At 44.9% G+C, this 24,351-nt stretch overlaps 1 protein-coding gene and 1 long non-coding RNA gene across 2 annotated transcripts in view; one reads left to right on the plus strand and one right to left on the minus strand.

The window, feature by feature from the left end:
* Positions 1 to 859, minus strand: part of TTC39C (tetratricopeptide repeat domain 39C) — a 65,993-nt gene extending 65,134 nt beyond the window's left edge. The window contains exon 1 of the mRNA XM_075920855.1: positions 726 to 859. Coding sequence (XP_075776970.1) covers positions 726 to 850 — 125 coding nt within the window. The 5' untranslated portion in view covers positions 851 to 859. The remainder of the gene's footprint in view (positions 1 to 725) is intronic.
* A 165-nt stretch (positions 860 to 1,024) lies between these two features.
* Positions 1,025 to 24,351, plus strand: part of LOC102446106 (uncharacterized) — a 34,409-nt gene continuing 11,082 nt past the window's right edge. Inside the window, exons 1-4 of the long non-coding RNA XR_012901520.1 lie at positions 1,025 to 1,467; positions 3,262 to 3,357; positions 21,589 to 21,747; positions 22,002 to 22,128. This is a non-coding gene — a long non-coding RNA (uncharacterized LOC102446106). The remainder of the gene's footprint in view (positions 1,468 to 3,261; positions 3,358 to 21,588; positions 21,748 to 22,001; positions 22,129 to 24,351) is intronic.

Here is a 24,351-nt window from a genome sequence, read left to right on the forward strand (position 1 = left end):
ATTCTCTCAGTCCAACTCACTCACACACATAGAAGCTTACAAGATAAAAACCGCAGGAGGTTCTCTTTGGAGACCGGGGCATATTAACCAAATCCTATTTATTCTGCTGTGCACATGCACAGCTAATCATCAGCATTTGTGAGAGTTAAAGTGCCCATGAAGGAAAGAAATTACCCTTATTTGTATATTTAAAAATGGTGGTTCGCCTCTGCCAGATGAGGAAACACAGACGAACCGTTTGCAAACGTCATATATTAAAATGCTTCCCTAGTGTGAAGATGCCATGAACAGAAGCGTGCGACTCCTCACTTCTCACGCAATGCTGGCGCGGCACCTGTGCTGAACCAGTCAGAGGCGCAGAGGCGCAAAAACGAAACGCCAAGCGGCTACATCTGCCTCAAGGAAAAGCCTGACGGCGGCGGCATGGCACGAGGCACCTCCTGCAGGAGCCGCTCGCACGAGGAAGCGCCCCGGCCCGGCGTGGCTGTGCGCTCCCGCTCACTGGGGCTGGCTCCAGGCGGAGCCCGCAAGCTGCCGGCTGCGCGCGGTGGCCGCGTGGGAAGAGCGGCGCGCGCTTTGCACTGGGGGGGGGGCGGGGCACGAGCCAGGGCAGGTGTCGCGGGGGGAGAACGAAGGGCCTGGGCCGCTGCAGGAGGGGCCCGGTACCCGGGGGGGGGGAGGGGCACGTTCGCTGCCCCAGGGGGCGGGACAGGCGGGGCCGGTACCGGTATTTCCTGAAGAGCTGGTCGGACTCGCGGAAGCCGTTGTTCAGCAGCATGTTGATCCCGGCCAGCGCCAGCTCCGCGTCCTCGATGGGCAGCGGCTCGTCCGCCGGCTGCGACCCGGCCATGACGACGAGACCGAGCCGGCTCCCCGGGCTCCTGTCACCTCCGCCGGGATGGAGGGGGAGGGGGAGGGGAGCCGGCCGGCAGCGCCGCCGCGTATGGGAGACCCCCCCAGGGGAGGGGGAGGAGCCGCAGCCGCGCTCTGGCTCTGGTGACTGGAGCCGGTTCACATTCTCCCCCTCCCGCTCTACAGCAAAGACTTAGATAACGCGCATGCGCTGAAATCCCGCGCGTGCGCACTGTGGGGCGGCTGCCCTTGGTGCCTGTCAGCTTCTGCTGCTGCAGCCGGCGGGACAAGGGTAGCACGAGGCTGGAGGGGTCGCGCGGCGGAGGCTGCGCGCGCGCGGGACAAAGCCGCGAGGGGCCGCGCACAGCAAGAAGCGCGGCAGGGCGCTGCGCGGGGGGGGGGGGCGGAACCTTGGTCCGAGCCACTCAGCCAACTCCCGTGTCCACCGCAAAGCCACCACCCACAACGTGTCCCCCGCCTGCAACTGGGTCCCGAGCCCGCAGTGATTCACCTCCAGCCTGGCCGGCTGAGCAGCAGGATTTAGGCTCCAGTCCTACAGAGGGACCCGAAGAAGAGCTCTGTTGTATAGCTGGGACGCTTGACTCACCAACAGAGGTTGGTCCAATAAAAGCTACTGCCTCACCCATCTTGTCCCTCCAGCGTCCCACAGACGCACAGCTAGGGTTGGCAGTCCTGGAGTCCATGAGGCTGCTTCCAGGTACCAAAGACCACACAGTGGTCTTTAAACATTTCCATCTTACAATGCACATGAGACTCTGTCTCAAGGACTCAGCCCCTTCCAAACTCAAATTCCTCCCCTTGCAAACGTCCTCCGAATTGGACTCCTGTGCACAAGCTGGTTGGCAGGGATGGCGCAGGAAGCCCATGTAGCATATGGGGATTTCTGCCTAAAGCTTTTCTAAGTTTCCTTCCTCACCCTTTGCATCTTCTCAGCACTCCCGCTCTTCCCTGCATTGGTACACAGAGCACATGAAGCAGCATGAGTTTTCTCCAGCTGCAGGGCCTGCAGAAGAGCTATAAATAGTTCTGAGTCCCTGTGCAGAATCCTCTGTTTCTCTCCAGGAGACATAGTGTCTCAGGCTGCAGCAGCTAAGCCCCCAAAGCTGTGTAACTGGGAAACTCAAGCCTTTCTCTGCATTGTAGCTTTCACTTTTCATTGCATTTTTTATTTCATTTTTAAAGTAATTTTAGTGCTAGTGAAAGGGTGAATTCATTGCTAGGCTTAGAGATGGAAGGTTTTGTTTTTTTACCTAGAGCAACGCCTTTGCAGATCTCTCTGTGCCACTCTGCCAATGATCAGCACTCATATGAGTTTACCTCTCCCCACCCTCACCAATGTACCTATTGCAGTGGTAATGGGAATTTTCCCCTGCAGTTGACTGTAAAACCTCATGTCTATGCCAGAGCATCCCTTTTTTAGTTTCATTTAAATCCAAATCATGCTGATCATTCAATTTACTATGGACAAGTGTACTACTATAAAGTTATCACTTAGCCCCAAAATTTAAATTTAACACACTTCTAAGTTCCCCCCACCTAAACAAGAGACTATTATTCTCACATTCAGTTTTAAGACACAAAACACCACCATCTTCATAATCCTGAACCCCTCTAAGAAGTATACGAGTGGAACAAAATACAAATCTGTTTATCGTTGGGATAGGTATAGGGTGAGGAAAAGGCTTTCCCTTGCATCTAAAAGGAATGGGGTTGAGGTCACATTACCATCACCGAACCTTTCCTCCAACCTGGTGCAAAAGAATACTGAGCAAATTAAAATTGCACTCAGGTGATTCTAGGGGCATCTGCTCATTGGAGCCATGTGATCATGGAGTCAGTGAATCCAAGAAGCAATGTAGAAATATGTGGCCTGTGGATTTCCTGAGCCTGAGAGCGACAGATGTTCAAGGCTAACCCATCCATCTCCCACCTCCATTGAGCAGCAAACAGCCACTGCTCTGTTCCCCAAAGTCATATAGTTTCCCAGTCATTGTGTGTGAATAACTTTAGCCCAGGGCTCTGTGTTAAGCACTATTGTTCTATGGATCCAGAGTGTAAGGAACTTGGAATCCTCACAGTTTTGTCTTCAGGCCTATCTGGACCATTTTGATAGAGCTGCTACTACTAATCTATGTCCTGAAACAAATGCTATTGTTACTACTTTGCAGCTAGTTATCCATTTTAGACTTAGGAAATTAATTACTTACTACTTCAGAAAAGAATAGGTATATGGAATAGTTTTGCAGCATAGGGCTGCAATTCACCTGTACAAGGAGAAATGTAATGTATTTAAACATCAGTGAACAGGCAATGTGACTTTTGCAGTGGGAGTTGCAGCCATAGTTTTATAGTGCCTTGGTTGTTATTAACTGCATTTTATTCTTTTAGTGCAGATCAGATCAGCTGTTGAGATCAGCAATGCTGCAAGTTTCATTGTGTGTTGCATAGTGATAAAGGCTTTAGCAGATCCGAGGATGGATTAAGGTTAGTACAATTTACACAGGGGATATGAAACTGCTGATTCAGTTTACAAGATGGGCTGTGGTAATGAGAAAACCAGAATGCACAGAGCAACATATGGGATTTGTACTGGTTAATCTCAGCTAATGTGTGCTTTCCACCCTACCAGCCTCATAAAGCACCATTCATTCTTAATGTCACTTTAGTAGTTCAGAATCATATATAGTAGTATTCTTTTTAGAGAGTGTTTGATTACTAATTAATTTTTTCTCAACACATCTATTAGTAGCAATGTAGCACTATTATCCCCTTTTTCAAAAACAGAGATGGTAACATAACCACGTTACATAATTTTAACCCCACTTTGAAAACTTTTAATGCTATCATGCATTTGAAATAAATTTTGTAAATACAGTAAAACTCCATTAGTCCGGCATCCAATGCTCCGGGACTCCTGATGGTCCGGCACCATCAGGAACCCGGAAGTTCTGGGGCAGCTGGACAGGCTTCCCCCATTCAGCTGCTGCTGAAACTGACCAGCAGCTGAATCGGGGAAGCCGGGAGCAGAGCAGCTGGGGTGCTGCTGGGTTGGTCTCGTAGCGCTGCCCCTCAGGACTGCGGGACCAACCCGGCAGCACCCCAGCTGCTCTTGGGGACGCCTGGGGCAGAGCAGCTGAAGTGCTGCCGGGTTGGTCCCGCAGCGCCAAAGGACGGTGCTGCGGAACCAACCCGGCAGGACCCCAGCTGCTCTGCCCCAGAGGTCCCTGATTCAGCCGCTACTGAAACAGATCAGCGGCTGATTCCAGGAAGCCGCGGGCAGAGCTGCTCTGCCCGGGGCTTCCTGGAGTCAGCCGCTGATCTGTTTCAGCAGCGGTTGACTTGGGGACCCCTGGGGCAGAGCAGCTGGGGTGCTGCCGGGTTGGTCCCGCAGCGCCGAGGGGCGGCGCTACGGGACCAACCCGGCAGCACCCCAGCTGCTTTGCCCCAGGCCACGGGATTCAGCCGCTGCTGAAACTGACCAGCAGTGTCAGTTTCACCAGCAGGCTGAATCCGGACGCCTGGGGCAGAGCAGCCGGGGTGCTGCGGGGTTGGTCCCGCAGCCCCAAGGGGCAGCACTATGGGACCAACCGGGCAGTACCCCAGCTACTCTGTCCCAGGTATCCCCAAGAGCAGCTGGAGTGCTGCTGGGTTGGTGCCGTAGCGCCGCCCCTCGGCGCTGCGGGACCAACCTGGCAGCACCCCAGCTGCTCTATTGCAGGCTTCCCCGATTCAGCTGCTGCTGAAACTGACCAGCAGCGGCTGAATCAGGGACGCTTGGGGCAGAGCGAGACTATCGTAAGGGGGGGGCTATGAGAGGTCTGGGGTGGCATCCCCTCCCACCCCACTCCAGACCCCTCATAGCCCCCCCTTCTGATAGTCCGGCATATCTGATAATCCGGCACCCCCTGGGTCCTAAAGGTGCCGGATTATCGGAAGTTTACTGTAATTGTCAATGAAACTTTGATTTTGGGAGAAAGGGTCTCAGAAAACTGGAAGAGAAATACATTTTGTTGGAAGTTGGATTTATTTTTGCATAGCTCAAGTCCTATGTATCCTTGTTTTTGAATCTTAAAATCAGTCTAATATTTTTTTAGTATATTCCAGTTATTGATCACAAATTAACTCTAAAAAACCCTAAATCTTTGTACTGTGAATGGCTCACTAATGAGATAAAGGGATACTGGAAGTGCCTTTCACTTCTAAGTCACAAATTCAGATTTGCCCCAGTTTGGTAATGGCTGAAAACTATTACCGTATGATGGCTCTTCAGAAGTCTATATGAAATGATTTTATGTTTCCAGTCCAGTTTTTAGTGGCTAGAGACCCAAACTGCAAAGCCACCATCACAGTTGGCTCTCATTAACATGTATGTTGACAGTCTCAACAGTAGAGAGGCCAACAGTCCATTACAATTAAATTACCCTCTCTCCTTTAGAAGAGCTCCCTCCAATACATTATGAAGAAGCCTGCAGTGCTGCTGCCTGTCCTATATTTTGTTAGGGATAGACAGAGATCTTCTGCCTCCCAACTGTCAGACTAACATTTTTCAAGATCAATAAAATTCATGGGGCAAACAAGAATTGAACTCTTTCATTTACTAGCCTAAATGTTCTCTGTAGCTTCCAGGATACCTTTTTTTTTTAAAAAGGATGACAGCTACATTATTCATATCCTTTAAGAACTACGAGACATTCACAACTACTAAGCGTAGTAAAGGAAATTAGAGTCGAAGTTCATTACACTCACTTTGTAAATGTCCACTGTCACACTTTAGGTGAGCTGTATCTTAGTCTAAAGAGGGGTCAATCTGTGGAGACACCTTTAAAGTAACATGCCTGCTCTTGTGGAATCTATCCTTCAGCAAGATTTTGACATCAAGAGAAAGGTCTGGGTTCATTATCTAGGGCCTTTTAGCTAATGCCAGCTTGAGTCACCATCCAGAAACCTAGGAAATTACATTTACTACCATAGGTGTCCCCTCCAGTTGCCAGGAGAACTGAGTTTGGGACTACTATTAAAGCCTGCCACAGGGTTGAAATCTTGCCTCAAATAATTTGATTTATTATTTCTGGCTTTTCCAAATTTATTCTATCTAGCCCGCTTTCTCTCCCTACTAAAGTTATCTTTGTTTTAACCCTTAAGTGCCTGCAAGTTGGGAAGTATATTGCTGTTGGTACCATGTGGCTGGTACATTCTACCCATGTCACTCCTCTCCCATTCCCCTCCTCCTCAATTAGTTGACCAGATTTGGAAATGTCCAAGAATGCTGGCAGACCAGGGTTGCCTGGACTACACTGGAGACTCTACCATCTAACCCAGCTAGAATATTTCAGCTTTAACTGAATGGCAGGGCGGGCCATACCAGTGTCTCTTGGGTAGGCTGCTCTTGTCTCTGCAGTCTTGGCCCGAACTACCTCATCTCTGCCCCATCTATCACTTTGAAAGTGCCTTGGCTACTCTGCATCATCTGTTGCCTCAGAGCTGCCACCACGGGACAGTACCATCAGAGAGAAACAGGTTAAAACCACAGACCTCTATACATACTATCTCATCTAAGCCTTAGCCTTGCAAATTTAGAAAGTCACAGTTGTCCCAGGCACTCCCTAGCACTGAGGTTGGTGAGTAGATCTGCAACCCTACAGTTGCTGCTTCCCTCTGACAGACTCTGTCACTATCTCCACCTCTGCATTCCCCTGGCCATTTTTATCCATTTCAAAGCTCCTTTGTCTGTCCTGGGTCACTCCAACTTGGGGTATCCAGTTTATGTATCTCATCCCCAATTTCCAGCAGTGGTTTTGCTGTTTTTGTCCATTTGAATACCAGCAATTGAGTTAAAGTCATTGTCTTCTTGGAGATGTGAAAAACCACTCATGATTGAGTAAATTCCCCCCCCCCCCCATGTAGCAGAAAACATGATGATAATCATATAAAACAGAAGTACACACAATATTTATAAAAAGAATGCAGATGTCTCCTGTGATCTTCACAACTGCTAAGGTGCAAGAGTGTTAGAATCAGGCCCCCATTACTTTACAGTCCTTCCAAGTACTTGCCATTCTAGTTTAAGATTAAATATAATTCCATTGTTAATTTTGAAAAGGGGTTAGAATTCAGCATGCTAATGTCACTTTCAGACTGGCCTGTCTGGAATGTTTTAGCTGTCAGTAATAGCCAGTGAATGTATAACTTTCAACATTTTCCTCTTTTATTTATAAATTCTGTTTTTTAAGAGTGATATGACAAGCCCAGGTAAATTCTAAGGAGCCATCATTTGTAAATATCTAAAAATCACTTTGTCTTTGTGCCTCATAATATACCACCAACCAGTGGATGCAATAATGTAAGTCACTGCCTATTGTGTATTATCACTTAAATATTTATGAGGTGAGCTTTACATTTGTTATCATGTGTTGTTTATAAAGCACAGCAGCCAAATGAAAGTACATAATCACACTAATCTTCATAGCTTGCATGCCACAATTTCCTTTTAATGTGATTTGTCATTTTTAGGCTAAATCCTGACATTTGGTGAATACATGTGCCAGCTGGTGAAGTGTTTTTCCACTCAAGCACTCCTCGCCTGTTTTTCAGTGGCCTTCTCAAAGCTCGTAGTGAGGAAGATAGATAAGCCAAAGATGATCCACAGGAAATGGCTATACTTTCAGAGTTGCCAGGCTGCTCATAGATGTCTCAAAACTCCACTAGTGGCAAGTTGGCAACTGATTCTTTTCTTTTTTACTGCTATAGAGCTAACAAAATTCAGGCTTTTTCCAGGTTTACTTTTGCTCTGGACCCAACATTTACTCAGTCATTCAACTAGAGGAATTTATGGGTTTACTTGTTACTGCTTCTGGCCTTTCTGGTACTGTCAGCTTAAATCAAACAAATAATATTTTTAAAAATCTGTAATATAAAACAAAATTCACTGTCATATGCACAGTCACACAGCTACTATTTTGTACTGTGACATATGGTGTGTTATTTAAGGAACACAAAATAACATTTTTTTTTAAGAACAGACACCAAACATAGGTCCATAATTCCAGAGAAAACAAAGGAAAAACAAGTACTAAAAATAGCTCTGTTCATGCAGCAGCTACATGCTGTCCTGGTTTACCAAAATTACTTGGGAAAACTTCTGTCCACACAACAATCTTATCTGAGGTACCATCACAATATTATAATTTTTAAAAGACAAATTTAAAATGTTACTTTCAGAAGGCTAACATCTTAGCAAGAAAAATATACCTACTTAGGTTGCTTCTATTACAAATAGTGATAGAAATGTAGCTGTGTTAGTCCTGTATTTTGTTTCTTCTATTACAAAGGAACCTAAATGCTTACATCCAGTTAACAGACTGGCTTTATGGATAAAGTGCTCTTTCTTTCTCTTATCATTTGCAAATAAATGGTAAAACCATTTTTATAAGTGCCATTATGCTTCACGCTTGTGGGGGGAAATTAATGATCTGTAAAGCTGTAGATAATTACGACAAACATTTCAGCCTTAGTAAACTCAGTCTAAATTAGTGTCTCGAAAATGTTCATGTAGTTTAAAATGAAAAAAAATGCTGGTAGGTCATAATCACAACATAATAAATAACCCAGAACAGCACACTCCAGCTAAGGGTTATTATGTTTCCACTATTTTAGCAATACTTTTTCAGTACACTTTCACATTTGTCATACTGCATGATGTATTAATATGATTTGGTAGGGAATTATTTAAAGATTATTCACACTTCTTCTATCTCACTTTGGGGCTTTAGACATATGTAATATCTTAAATATTCCAATTCTTTCATCATTTTGTCCTCTAACTCTGCTCTACAAAAGTAGAAAGTCTGCAAGGTATGAAACGTCACTGGGTGAGAGAGATTGTTTCAAGGATTTTGGTATCATTTATGTGGTAGAATTTTGAGGTCAAATTTTGGTATTCATCTCACTTGCTATTCTTCCTGGTTAGAGAAAAGGGCTGGGGGAGTTTTGTTGAAAATGCCTGTCAGAAAACCAGTTAACAAACACAGCAACAGTTATGCAGTCTTGGTAGGCTTGGAAAACTATTACCTGCTAGCTTAATTTTTTACATTCAGATTACTCCTTTATAGACCCAGTTGGGAGAAGGTGCGTGACAAACCTACCTTTTATTTAAGAGAGGAAAGTCAAAAATCAATGCTGTCAATAGCAGAGGTACATAGAAGGGGGTAGCTATATGGGTTCACAGAGCAGACCCTCCTAAGGAGAGTGGGTCTTGAATCCTCTGTAATAGAACTATGGACTTCATTTTCATTTCCCTAAGACCCCTCAAGCAATAGTTCCTCTCCTGGCAGTACCAAAAGCACATAATTCTTCTTTGAGTGCTCCCCATGGGTGCTCCACTCAAGGTGTCGGGTCCCAACCCGGTACCGCTAGTCGGAGATTTCCAGAGCCATAGCCGGGCCGGACCACGCATGCGCGAGAGCAGCACGTGGCGTTCGTGCCTTTGCAACGTCTCGCGGTCCCGCCCCCCCTCGCCAGTTCCTCTCAAACGCCTATGGTTGCTGGCGGAGCACCGTTTATCTCCTCAGAGAAAGCCGTTTTGTTAAAAAAACCCACACAAATTGTTTAATTCTAATACTTATAGGTAGTTAGTTAGTAGTTAGTTAGTTCTTTCCTCAGAAAAGCAAAAAAAAAAAAATTTTTTTTCTACTCACTGTTTCTTAGTTTTATTAGATTAGTCACTGTAAATAGTTACGCTGATCAAGCATAATGCCTGGGTCACCTGGGTTTAAACGGTGTACTCAGTGTAAGGACACGATGCCCGCATCTGATGGGCATGCAGCATGCATCAGATGTCTAGGGGAATCGCATGTCCCACGGAAATGCTCCCATTGTGCGAAATTGACTCCGAGAGCATGCAGGGAGAGAGACATGTGGTTAAAACTCCTGCTGTGCAATAAAGCTTTACAGCCTTCTGATGACCATGGCTCAGAACCTCCTGCAGGGCAGAAAAGGAGAGCGCAATTGGTGACAAAAAGGAAGAGAGCCTCTCCTACGCGCTCTCTTCCAGCCAGTTCACTGTCCCGGATTAGTCATGGGGACAAGCCGGAGTGATGGGACAGCCAGAGAGATCACACTGGGCGCTGTCAGTTATGCCTGCACCTCCGAGCCGGTCGGCATCGGCACCGGCACCAGCACCAGCTCTTCAGCCCTGTAAGCGCTCGGTGTCTCACCGCGAGCAATCGGCACCGCCAGAGGTGCTTGGACCAGTAGCGTCCGCGCAGCTGCAGACTCTAGCGGCACCAGAAGCGGCACCAATGAGCCGCGAGAAGCCGGCACCGGAGCCAACGCCAAAGTTGGCACTGAGGGACAGGCCCGTGGAGGAGCATGAACGGGCCCGACGGCTGAGCGCCCCGCAGTGTGCCGAGTCGGCACCGGTAGGTCGCTCTCTGTCAACAGTCTCGGCAGAGACAGAGCTGCCCACGGTGCCATGTGGGATCCCAGCACAGCAGCAGTGTAGCACAGTGCACCTGATGGAGGGTCAATCCCCTCCTCTCTCCTCCCGTTCTTTACCATCAGAAGAACGTGAATATGCCCATACAACTAAGGTCCATACTAAAGCGGCCAAGGCACTCAATTTTGCCCTCACCAGTTTTTTCCCCAGAATCTTCGCTTTCGCCGCATCATTCAGCGGTGGTCAGAGATTATTCAGCGTCTCACAGTCGTACAATGCGCTCTCCGTGATGGAGATCAGTGTCTCGTCACTCTGATTATTACGACCGGTATTCCTATTATCACCAGGGATCATCATATAGGTCTTGCTCACCGAGCTACTCCCCTCCGAGATCTTATCACAGGAGGCATGCTAGCAGATATTCCTCACGACGATCGTCCCCTGAGCACATTGACCACAGGAGTCACCATTCATCCTGTGGGCATGGTAGATCTCAGTCCTGTTCCCATCTGTGCTGCTGCCATACCTTTTATGGGTCACGACAGTAACCTCCGATCCAGGATTGTCAAAGGGTGAAATCTCGTCTAGAGACCCCCTCGGCCCCAGCTCAACTGTCGGAGCCTGAGGAAGGGCAAATTTCTGATACGGACGATCGCCCACATCCTATATCTCTGGAGGATATTTCGTCATCCTCCCCAGATGATGCTGTATTTGAGGGGGATTCCTCACCTCCTGATGACACAAAAGAATTTCAGGATCTTTTTAGGAGGGTGGCTCAGTCGCAGAACGTCCAATTATCAGATGTCCCGATGAAGCAATTCAAGCTCTGGAGAAATTTACACCCAAGCAACAATCTAAGGTCGCTCTCCCTATTGATGAGGCAATCCTCCAATTGGCAGCAGAAATCTGGCATACCCCAGCTTCGACCACTCCAACTTCGAAACCAGCGGAAAAGTGTTACTTTGTCTCATCTAAAGACTCAGAATTTCTTTTTACCCATCCTCAACCAAACTCTTTGGTCGTCGATGCAGCTCTACAAAGGGCTAAGAACCCGCAGCTAAAAAATATAGGGGCAGATAAGGAGGCCAAGAAATTGGATATATTTGGCCGCAAAGTATACTCATCGGCCATGTTACTTCTCTGCATTGCAAATTATGCAGCCCTATTGGCAAACCATAGTTTCGATAATATCGCGAAGCTTACAGAGTTGGCCCAAAGAACATCAGAGGCCGATAAAGAGCTCTTACGGACAATCCTCAAGGAAGGCTACGCGTGCTCAAAAGCGAATCCCCAGATAGCTATGGATGTGGCAGACACAGCGGCTCGAGGAGTAGCAACAGCAGTGTCTATGAGACACTCGTCCTGGCTTGCCAGAGCGGCGGTATCCAAGGAGCTACACTCCAAAGTCGAAGACCTCCCGTTTGACAGGATAAAACTGTTTGTGGAAAAGACTGATGAGGTACTTCATACTGGCAAAGATTCAAGAATGACACTCCTTATGCTAGGAATGTATGTCCCACCATTCTGTCGTCATCGTTATTTTCCGTACCAGAGACGGTATGATTATCATCTCATAGACAGCAAAACCGCATGTTTGACCAATCCCGCCCTAGACAGCAGACTCAGCGAAGGTGCCCACAACCACCTAGAGCGTCCGGCATGTCCGCCTCAAAACAGCAAGTTTGACTTCTTTGTCGAGAGCATGCAAACTCCGCCAATTGTTATTGCGCACACAGATCCCATTTTCCATCATCATCTATGACCCTATTATCACCAATGAGTCAAAATAACATTGGACAAATGGGTGCTGGAAGTCATAAAGGTTGGCTTCACCATCCCCTTCACTTCCATTCCCCACACCACCCCACCTTCCCCGTCCCTTTTCAGGGACCCATCTCATGAAGGCCTCCTGCGACAGGAAGCCTATCGTCTCCTTACCCTCGGAGCGATAGAGAGGGTCCCAGATCAGTTCAAGGGAAGAGGGTTCTATTCAAGGTACTTCGTAATGGAAAAGAAAACAGGGTGTTGGAGACCCATTCTCGATCTACGCCACCTAAATCGTTATCTCCGGAAGTAGCGCTTCAAAATGATAACCTTGAATTCCATAATCCCGTCCCTCGAATACAACGATTGGTTCGCTGCCCTTGACTTACAAGATGCGTACTTTCACATAGCCATACATCCCGCGCACAGGCGTTTTCTCCAATTTGTGATAAACGATGATCATTTTCAGTATCGAGTTCTGCCTTTCGGTCTCACCTCAGTGCCCAGAGCTTTCTCGAAGACCCTGGCTGTCGTAGAAGCTCATCTGCGTCGGCTACGAGTGGTAATATTCCCGTGCCTGGACGATTGCTTAATAAAAGGTTCCACGGAGCAAGAAGCATCACAGATGGTGGCGACGTTCGAACGCACATTCGAATCCTTCGGTCTTCTCTTGAAAAAACAAAAATCAACACTTATCCCGACGCAAATTATAAAGTTCATAGGGGCGAACCTGGATTCCCTCACGGTGAGGGCATACTTACCGCAGGAAAGGTTTCAGGTGATCAAAGATCTCGTCATCATACTCAACGGGAATGTGAGTGTCTCTGTTCACAATTGCCTCCATATCCTGGGACACATGGCTGCTGCCACCATTGTAGTTCCTCACGCATGACACTATCTGAGGAACCTCCAGCACTGGTTGTCGATGATTTCTGTTCCTGTGAAACATGACATTCACAAGACAGTATGGCTACCCTTGCATGTTCAAAGGTCTCTGCGTTGGTGGACAAAAGCCCGAAATCTTTTGTTGTGGATTCCATTCCACTGACAACAACCATCGGTACAAATAATGTTGGATGCCTTATTCATCGGCTGGGGTGCTCACATGGCCAACGAACGAATCCAGGGCAAATGGTCTCTCATCGAGAGGCATCTTCATATCAATCGACTAGAGCACCGAGCAATTTTCTGTGCATGCAAACATTTTTCTCCCACGTATCAAAGGTCTCACAGTAAGAATACTGATGGACAGCATAGCAACGATGTATTATGTGAACAGGCAGGGAGGAGCACAATCATGCTCCCTATGCGCCGAGGCAGTATGGTGTTGGAATTGGTGCATACAGAACAACGTAACCTTAATAGCATTGTACTTACCTGGCACTGCCAATGTAATTGTGGACTCCCTCAGCAGGCGTTTTCCCATGGACCATGAGTGGGAAATAAGGACAGATGTGATTCGGGTGATATTTCGCAAATGGGCTACGTCTAGACTGGCATGATTTTCCACAAATGCTTTTAAAGGAAAAGTTTTTCCGTTAAAAGCATTTGCAGAAAAGAGCGTCTAGATTGGCACAGACGCTAATCAGTGCATCTCAATAATCCTGATCAAGGTGACAAAGATGGTGAGTTTGCTCCTATGCATATGCAGGAATCTGAACTACGGAAATCCTAAATCTTGTCTGACTTAGTTACTTACATTTTAAGATTGTGATCCTGCCCTCTAGTAAGTGGCGTTCTGTGCCTGCTTGAGTATATATAAAAATTAGTTCTGGGGCTTGCATACATAAACACAGTAGTTGACTTTTCCAAGAACAACAGTATTGTTGCATACCTCAGAAGGCAGAACAAAATCCTAAAATACTCTAAGGAGCAGGAGAGGTCTCTGACTGTCAAAATTAGTCTTTCTAGCTGCTGGGTGGTTATCTGTGAAATAGTGCTGTGGTCTGAAAAGTTTTGCCACGTCCTCAGTCAAACTGCTGGCTGTGCTATATTTAAAGGAAGTGAGGAGAATTCTTTCTCTTTCTTAAGTCCAAAGTGAAGGGCTCTTCCTCTGTTAAATCTGTTAAATGTGTGCATTCAAGCAGGATAATTTTCATGCACAATCAAGAGATAATCTCCAGTGGCAATAGCTGTGTAGTGTTGATCATGATTAGATAATATTTATACCAGTGCCTTTCATTCTTTCATCTGCTCTTCTAATATAAAAAAACTAAGTGTTTTGATAAGAGTATTTCACCTAACAGGCCCTGAATTTTGACTGTAACTATACAGCAGAGAAAGTGGCGAGGAGTCCTGTGGCACCTTATAGACTAACTGAAGTGTAGGAGCATAAGCTTTCGTGGGCAAAGACCCACTTCGTCAAATGCAGGGTGCCAAGCCAGGTAAGCCTCCCCCCTCATGCCCAGACCCCGCATGCATATCCTCTTTAATCTCCTCCCACTGCCAAGAGCCCGCATTCTCAGCTTGCTCTGACACCCTGCCCCAAATCCCCTCTTCTACCCTCCCTTCTAACCTAGTGTGCCCCCCCCCAAGGTCGGCCGGAGAGCACCCTCTGCAGTGTCCTTTTATAGACAGGTACAAACAACTTACATCATTTCTTTACGTACCAGGTTACCACCCTCTGTTGCCTAGTTACCACCCCTCACCTTATGGAAGGGGAGCTTACTTACTATCCTTCATGCTGTCAATCTCGACCTGGTCCCGAACCTAGGTCGATATGTGCATTAGTTTTTAGGGAGTTTATGTTCCAAGACATTTCTTATTAAGATGTTCCAATACTCCCCTTTGGCTTACAGTCTGTACCCAGTACCTCCCTGTGTCCTTCCATGCTCGACCTAACTTACACAATCACACAATTTATCAATAGGGCCTCTTTCTTGGCTCCTGTTACTGAACCAAAGTCTTGCACACTAGATTGCAGGTCTGTTGCTGTTTTTATGTTATAGGCCTCTATTTAGGCCTGCTGACTCGTTACTGACCTCAACTTATTACAGCACCTACTTGTGTGAAACTGGGTTCTCGAATTATGCAGCAACAAAAACAAAATACATAAATTGACTGAATGCAGCACCAGATATGCAAATCCAACTTTTTAGTATTAAAAAAATGTAAAAATAATTTGCCAAGAAAAGAAGAAAAAACACTCTTCACATTTAAAACTGCTAATTCATATTAGTTTTTGAGCTTTATTTTTTTGTACACATTAAATGTGATTTTTGTTTTTAAATATGTGCAATTAAACTAAATGTTGATCTCATGACCTTATTTAGCATTTGTTCATTATTATTATCCTTACTTATTTGTGGTCTACTTTTTCAGCTCCATATACCAGACTGTCTTCCTAGGAGGGGATGGGGCATGGTGTTTCGTGGCGCTTAGGTCTGGCGGCTCCTTTTTTTTTTTTTTTTTTTGTATTATTATTATTATTTTGCTCAACAAATTTTCCTTACGGGTTCCTCGAAATTCTTCCAAGTTTAAAAGGGTTCCATGGCCAAATAAAATTGGAAAACACTGCTATAAGGTATTCTAAACATCCCTTTACTTTAAAAAAGACCTCTAATTTTGAGCCCTCAATGAACTCTGGCTTGCAAGTGACAGAACTGATACACCAGACTACTTATACACACACCATTTTAATTCTGTGCAGTGTTGTTATAGCCATGTCAGTTCCAGATATTACACCTAAAGAAGAGCTCTGTGTCCGTTTGAAAGCTTGTCTCTCTCACAAACCAATAAAAGATATCACTTCTCCCACCTGTGATCTCACTTCTAAATTCTGTTGTTAGAACCACAGATGAAATCCTTGCTTTGTGGAATCAATGGCAAACCCCTTATTGACCTTAATGGGGGGTCAGGATTTCAAGCACAGCCTGTAGCACCTGCAAAATGTAAAGCAGTCAGGTTGAAGCTCCTTTGAAAAATAGCCCAAAATAAATTCTGTCACCTATGAACGGAAGTGATAGTGTGTCAGAATGAGTAACAGTTTATGCTCCAGCCCACACTGTTTTAAAAATGTTGCCCTGTGTATTTATTCTCCTTCTGGTCATATGAACCTTCCCTACTAGATTTAGCACTTGACTTTTCAAATGAAACTTGGCATTTATAGACATCCTTTTAACATGTTTTCTGAGCTTAGGGCAAAAATTTCCAACATGTCCCTTGATTCCGACTATCTCAATTGATAGATGCACATCTTAGCACTCTAATGGGTCAGCTTCTGCCCTCCACAGACAGATAGCACATCCCAAAATGGGCACTCATCAGACAAGGGACTCAGATTAGTGGACACTTGATAACATTTATCTTTGCTATCAAAAAACATCAGGACCAATTCATAACTATGGACTGAGGAGAGATTAGACCACAGCTTATATTTTGCAAAAGAAACAGCTTATATTTTGCAATTAAAGTGAAATTACAAACTCAAAATTGCACGTGTAATGATAATTAAAGGTGAAACTAAGAACATTTATTATTTTATTATCTTAATTAATATACAATATGATCCATATTCAAATATGGCAGAACCAATATTAACAACCCTAATCTTTTTTAATGTCCTTGGATCCTAAATGCTCACAACAGCGCCTGATACAGAATATTGCCTTTTTACACCATATGCTGGGTGAGTTGTTCAGTATTAATTCATTAGGTGCTCCATGTTATTTCACCACTATCTGCCCAAGAGGCTTAGTGCCCTATACCATGAAAGCTTCCTTCAGTGGTTAGTGAACTGTACCACATATAGTGTGGTAGCACTTTATAGACAAACAAAACATGTAGATGGTATCATGAGATTTTGAGCCTACTTCTTCAGATGACCGGAGTTATGAGTAGGGGATATGAAAACTCGAAATAAACAGGAGAAGGGAAAGGGGGTTATTTCGAGTTTTCATATCCCCTACTCATAGCTCCGGTCATCTGAAGAAGTGGGCTGTGCCCACGAAAGCTCATGATACCATCTACATGTTTTGTTAGTCTATAAAATGCTACCGATCATTTGTTTTTTTCTGTAACAGACTAACTCGGCTACCCCCTAAAGCTCCTGTACCACATATGTGTAACACACAACAATAATCATGATACTAGAGTCGGGAAATGTATTGAAGACCATTGTTTTGTAAGTATCTCTTCTATACATAACACAGGAAAATCATCTCTTCCTCCCCATGAGGGCTCTTCATTTTTTATTCCATTAACATTTTTCCACATGAATTTTTTTTCTTTTTATCAGAAATCATTTTACTCAGTTGCACTTCCTTCAGAAAGCAGTCTTCTCTCTCTTTTTTCCCCCTCTCTTTCTCCCTTCCTTTCTTTCATCGGGTTGTTTTTTTAAAGAGTTGTAGCCACACACATCCACATCTTATAGTCACACCTTTTTTTAATCTCTCTCATGGTGTTTGGGTTACATTTCCCCTTAGAGTGCCATATCCTATATATCACATAGCAGTATCATTCTGTGTTTGCAGGGGAGGGAGTGTGTGTACACACTCATCTCTCCAACCCTTCAAATATCATTCAATACAGAAGATAATACCGAGGTGCTGAGAGAAGGATGCTGGAATGATGGGGAAATACTAGTGTGGTCTATGAAAGCCATTTCACCTGCACCCGGGGCTCATATTAACATCATGATGAACTGTTGTATCATCAGCACAGAGATGCACGCAGCTAACCACACTACACTTAAGTAAATCAGTTAAAAAAAACACTTGAGTAACCAAAGCATTAATAATAGGGAGTTTCCCTTGTAATTGGAAACAGGATTGCTTTCACTCTTGTGAGCCTCTTCCTTTATTGAGCTCTACTGATAGCAATGTGGGCTAATTATTTATTGTGACTGAATTTTATACAAAGGCTGCATCCACCTTCAAAGGGTTAGCAAAGTGACTTTCCTGGCAAGTGCATTGGGAGCTCAGTGGTGCTGGAGCCATGTGGATAGCCCCCTCATTTTGCTTTCTTCTTGCTCTAATTAGGTGGAGGCGGAGGAGGGCAGCTGGTGGTGGAACTAGAGTCAGGGGAGAGGAGATTAATTGGCTAGATCAGAGGCAGGAAAAAGCAGAACAAGAGAGGAGTAAAAGCAGAGGGACAGAACTGGAGGAGACTGGATGAGGTTGGAGACAGAGGTAGTGGAGGTAGGAGAAAAACTAGGTGAAACAGAGTGGGTAGATGAGGGCTTCTATGTAGATTCATGGTAGGATTTCGTTACATTAGTGCTAAGTGTTATTATAAAGGGCACTACGGACATATGCTGTGGACTTTCACGATAGTAGGAGAAACAAGTCCTGTGGCATGTTAAAGACTGACAGATTTATTTGGGCATAAACTTTCCATGGGTACAAACCACTTCATCAGATGCACATCTGACAAAGTGTTTTATACTCACGAGGCTAGGTCTACACTAGGAGATAAGTACAAATTAAGATACACAATTCCAGCTATGTTAATTGTGTAGCTTGAGTCTAAGTATCTTAAATTGAATTTTGGTGCCATTCATACTGCAGGAGGTTGATGGGAGCACTCTCCCTTCGACTTCCCTTACTCTGCTTAGGAGCAGGACTACCAGCATCAATAGGAGCACCCTTCTCAGTTAAAAATTAATGTCTTCCCTCAACTCACTAATTCAAACCCCAGAAGATCAACTGCAGCTGCATCAATCTTCTCTATAGGGTAGACATGGTCTTAGTCTTTATGGTGCTACAGGACTTCTCGTTTTTGCAGATCCAGACTAACATAGCTACCCCTCTGAGACTTGATATTAGAGTTAGCATGATGGGGGAACATCACATAGTAGTTCCTCCCTTATAGTTGAAGCCCATCACATTCAGGCTTTATTGAGTTCTGTAGACATTGTCTAACATGTTCTACAAATGCTATGAATTCTACTGAGCACACTTGTGGTATGATGTTGATCAGCAGCCATATACTCTCAAGCAGGCACAGATCTACATGTACTGTATGGGTAAGTCTACACTGGCGCATTCTCACGCAAAAACTCTTTCGCGGAAGAGTTCTTCTGCAAAAACTCTTCTAGAAGAGAGCGTCTACACTGGCATGTGCTTTTGTGCAAGAGATATGCTTTTGCGCAAGAGCATCCATGCCAGTGTAGATGCTGTCTTGCACAAGAAAGCTCTGATGGCCATTTTAACCATAGGGCTTTATTGTGCAAGAAATTCATGTTGCCTGTCTACACTGGCCTCTTCTGAAAGAGCTCTTGCACAAAAGAGCTTATTCCTGAGCAGGAGTGTCAAGAGTTCTAGCGCAAGAAGCCCTGATTTTATACATTAGAATGTCAGTTTACTTGCACAAGAACACGCAGCCAGTGTAGACAGGCAGCAAGTTTTTGCGCAAGAGCAGTTGCTTTTGCGCGAGATCGTGCCTGTGTAGACACAGCTTATCTGTATAGTTTGCCTTCATTCAGTTATATCATCATATTCCTGAACTTTCAAAGAGTTCCAAAGAAAGAATTGATTCACGTCTTCTAGAAGTTTGTCTTAACATTTTTGCCTGGATATGTTTTGTTCAGTCTATCTCCACTCAAACGATCCACACACATGTAATAACACCACAGTGCTTGTTAGTGCCAGCCAGGCTCCATGGTGAGGATTTGTTCATAATTGTTAAAGGACAGTGATTCTTCCAAAGAACCATACATTGAATTTGCATTAGCTATTGATCTCCCCACAGACTTTTTGGCACTTGTAACAAACATACAACTATTTTCATACAGGTTTTCAAAAATAAGTTTTTTCCTGGTTTTTTAAATTTTCTTTAGGGTTTTTGTACCCAAGTTATTATGAGAAATGGTGGTGATACCAATAAAACCAAATTGATGATAAGCTATAGCAATTGGAAGTTATAAATTAGTTAACTTTCAGATTAGTAATACAGTAATTATCTAAAACATTTTAAATAGTGGCTCTCATGCATATTTTTAAATGCTTCAACACACGGTGAAAACCTCCATGATTTTCTTTACTGTAACTGTTTGGCTTTAATTTAATTACTTGAATTATTTTTATCTTCATCTACTAAAGTTTGCTGGCAAAGTTATGGTTCGGTGTGGCGTATGTAATTTGTGTTTGTTCAGTTGTCATAATTTAAAGGGCCTACCTACTAGAACAAGAGAGGCACAAAAAAAATCAATAAAATACATAAATAAGTCATATGGAAATGTTACTAAATATACCAAAGAATCTCTTTCAAACATATAAGGATTGTTTATCAAAGATGCTTGCATAATTGTCAGACCCTCAGTTGAAGGCAAATCCATTGCCCACCTCAGCTCAAGAAGACAGAGCTGTAGCAGATAGGAGGTGGATGGGATGGCTAATCCCCATCTTTAAAGTTAAGTAGCCATTTCATGGAATCTATCCCATTCCAATGGCTATAGTTGCCCTATAACTTCATTTAGGCCTGCCCTTCTCTAGCTTGTCCCTATCCCTCCCCCCTGCTTGCCCTGACCTCTGTTGCAGGAGAGATTTATTGATAGAGGTTCCACTAAATGGCACTCACGAATCCACTACACAGTACTGTACCTGGATTGTGTAGGACTAATCAAACTTGTTGTACATGGCCAGTGGTAGCTTATATGTAGTTCTTCACCTGGAGCTGCTAACACCCATCCCCCCTGTCCAAAGTACTGGGCTCTGTCATAAAAGGGATGAGAATCTCCCTTATGTTTCCCACAACAGTATGTGCAGCAAACCATACCCCAGGTTCCATTGCTAGTAGTCTGCACAACATTGAAAGCAATGGTAGGATCTGTGAATTTCCCAGGTGTGATTGTGATCCAGTTTAGTTATATGTCTCCTAAGCTGAGATGGATCTGAGGTGCTGAATTCAGATCCAGAGCCAAACTTTCCTACAGTTTAAAAGGTGCTTGGATTCAGGTTTTTGTTTTGGCCAGATGCCGGGAGACAGTTTCTGACACAAAGTTCTGAGCCAGAAATGAATCTTCTCAAGAGGCCAGAGGACAGGATTGGGAACTGAACTAAAGGCCCTGATTCTATCTTTTCTTTCAATGGAAGTATTGGATTTGGATGAGGTTACAGTACTTGGGCGGAGGTTGATTAGCTCACTTGTTACACACAAAGTACTGTTGTTCTCAGAATGGATCAAAGAAGCAAAGATTCAGTCTGATCAAAGCTGCACAAAGGGGTTTAAGCTCAGTCACACAACATTCTTCATAAACATAAGGAGCCCAGTTTTCAGTGTGCCACAGAAGAGACGTGCTTCAGCTGGCATTCTTAATGGGGCCAGCAAAATAGGCAGGAAGAGGTGTGGAAAGCTTTAGGGATGACTAATTGCTATTTGCTGCTGTAAACAGACGTGTTTAATTAGCTGGTAGCTGCATGCATTTAAATTTGTTTATCTGTCATTAGAAGCCAGATGTTTTCTTGCACCACACACATTGGAGCAAAGAGGAGAAAGAAGAGTATGAAAGGAGAAAAGAAATATGTGTGTGTGGCAGCCTCACATCATCTTTCTTCCTCTTTCCATCCCTGTTCCCTCAGATCTCCTTGGTGTGAACACACTGAGAGTTTGCAGGGGAATGCCTGGCCTCAGAAGAGATGGAGCCACAAAGAACCTGACAGCCTGCTGCTGGGCAAACTGGCAGGAATGAATGCTGCTCAGTAACAGGGAGCCAGGCTATACAGGCACATGGGAAGCAGGTTAGATGATCAGGATCAGAGCCTGATTTTTGCACAGACTGTGTATGTTGCCAGGTTTAATGGCTGGACCACTTGCTGCCTTCATGGAGCTTGAATGGATTGCCTCTGGACAGGACCATGTTCAGTCACAGAGTTTGTTCATGGGAGGCCATGAGAGCCTGCCTGCCTCCTAGGCAGGTGCTTATTGAGGGTCTTTCCTCAACCCTCTTTTTGTCTCTACTTTGCCTATAACCACTTTTTACTTGTTTTGGCAGTGCATGTGTAACACCAACAGGTGAAACCGAACCAGGGACTTCTGGAGCTTAGTACATGAGCTTCCACTGCAGGAGCCAAAAGCCAGCTGGCTCTCACCTATGGCTGAAGAGTAGACTCATTCTCTCTGTAAGTGGTCACTACCAGTAGATGGGGCAGCACAGCATACCCAGATGATGTGTGGGGGTTACACACGGATTTTACCTTTTTCTCCTGTCAGTTTTTTAGGCAATGTAAGAATTATGTTTCTGTAAGAATAGACATATTTGCTGTGGCTTAGCTATATGAAGACTGTTTCACACTTGTATATACTTACATAGCTTTTTCCCCCCTCAATATTGCATATTTAACTGGAAGGAGGATGGGTGAATATCAGAGAATATGTATTGAGAAAATGGTCTCAAGTTGCAGTGGGGAAGGTCTAGGTTGGATATTAGGAAAAACTGTTTCGCTAGGAGGGTGGAGAAGTACTGGAATGGGTTACCTAGGGAGGTGGTGGAATCGCCATCCCTAGAGGTTTTTAAATCTTGGCCTGACAAAGCCCCTGGCTGGGTTAATTTAGTTGGGATCGGTCCTGCTTTGGGAAGGGGGCTGGACTTGATGACCTCCTTAGATCTCTTCCAGCTTATGATTCTATGATTTTTTTTAAATGTTCATAAAGAGCCTGATTCAGCAGCTCTTTCCATGGTCTTCAGAAGACTTTGGATCGAGCCCACATACATTCTTGGAGAACAGAAGAGAGCTTACTTTGCCCCTTGCATGTACTATTTTGATTACTGTATTCTTGAATAATGTTTCAGTGCTCTGATTTCAGTAAAGGGATAGTTAAAAATTATGAATTATTGTACATCCTTATTCCACAAATGGGATTCTTTCACCACAAAGTGTGTTAGTGTAGTCTCTGGGAAAAGAGTTGGTGTCCATATATCTTACATATTCCATAAGCTATAGGGTCTGCTTGATAATATGATCATTCAATCTTACAGAAAGTCATCAGAATGCTTCCCACTTAGGATTAATGGTAAATGCTGTTACTGAAGATAAATGCTAGAAACACAGGCAAGATGTTTCCGAGTGCCTTTGTCCTCCTAAATTATTTTTTCATATTTATTTGGTCCTCAGAAACAGCAATTGGTTGCATGGCAAAGTAATATTAGTCAAGTATTAACATTTCCCTTTTAGCTGTAGTCATAGACTCACAAAAATGTACAGCTGTAAGGACCTTAAGAACTGAAGTCCAGTTCCTGTGCTGAGGCAGGACCAAGTAAACCTAGACCATCCCTGGCATGTGTTTGTCCAATCTACAGTAATTCCTCATTTAACACGTGCCCGCTTAACATTTTGCGACAGCACGATTTTTTTTAAGGGAATATTTTTTGAATTACATGACTGTCCCACGATTTCCCCAGCCAGCCCATTGCTGGCGGCTGCACAGGGCTTCCCCCGCCTCCCTGCAAAGCGGCAGAGGGTTCGCCGCTCACCACGCCGTTCCTTGCTGCCTCACCGGCTGCTTTGCCCCCGCTTGCAGGCCAGTGGCTGGATTTCCCCAGCCGGACCATCGCCAGTGGCTGTGCAGGGCTTCCCCTGCCTCTTGCAAAGCGGCAGAGGGTTTGCTGCTCACCACTCTGTTCCCCAGCGACCCCCCCTCACCAGACACAGTGCAGGTCCCGGCAGACCAGTCACAGGGACATACTCCCAACCCAATCCCCCTCCTCTCTCCTCCCCTTCCCCAGAGCTAAACACCTCTCCTACCTGCTGTAACCCAATCCCCTTTCTCCCCCAACCTTATGTCCCGGTTCCAACAGACACCACCCCTGGAAACACAACCCCCACCTTTTCCATTATTTTCAATGGGAAAATTGACCCCACATAACACTTTCACTTAACACAATCATTTTCTGAAATAGAGCTATAGTGTTAAATGAGGAATTACTGTATTCTTAAAAACCTCCAATAATCCAGCTTCCTCAACTTCCTTTGGAAGTCTGTTCTGGAGCATAACTACATTTAACTGTTTGGAATGGAAATCCATCAACCATAACACCAGACTTTATGGCAGGGTCACTCCCACTCCTGGGTCCCAGAACCCTGTCTCACTCGCCTTGTTTCAGCATTTGGCTTTCTGTCCCTGGCAAACCAGTGGTGTGTTGGGGCCAATGCCCTGGGCCAGTCCTCCTCTGGCCACTTGAGGAAAAGGAATCTCCAAACACTCCCTGCCCCAGTCCCTCCCCTCCTACCTTTAGGGGCTCCTTATCAGTTGTTTGCTCCACTCCCCCAGTATCTTCCCCCACAGGGAAGGCTTTTAAAGAGGTCCCGTGGCAGCCTGAATCAACTCACCTGGCCCTTGTGTTA

The sequence above is a fragment of the Pelodiscus sinensis genome, chromosome 2, assembly GCF_049634645.1.
Source record: "Pelodiscus sinensis isolate JC-2024 chromosome 2, ASM4963464v1, whole genome shotgun sequence".
In the NCBI taxonomy this organism is placed as follows: Eukaryota; Metazoa; Chordata; order Testudines; family Trionychidae; genus Pelodiscus; species Pelodiscus sinensis.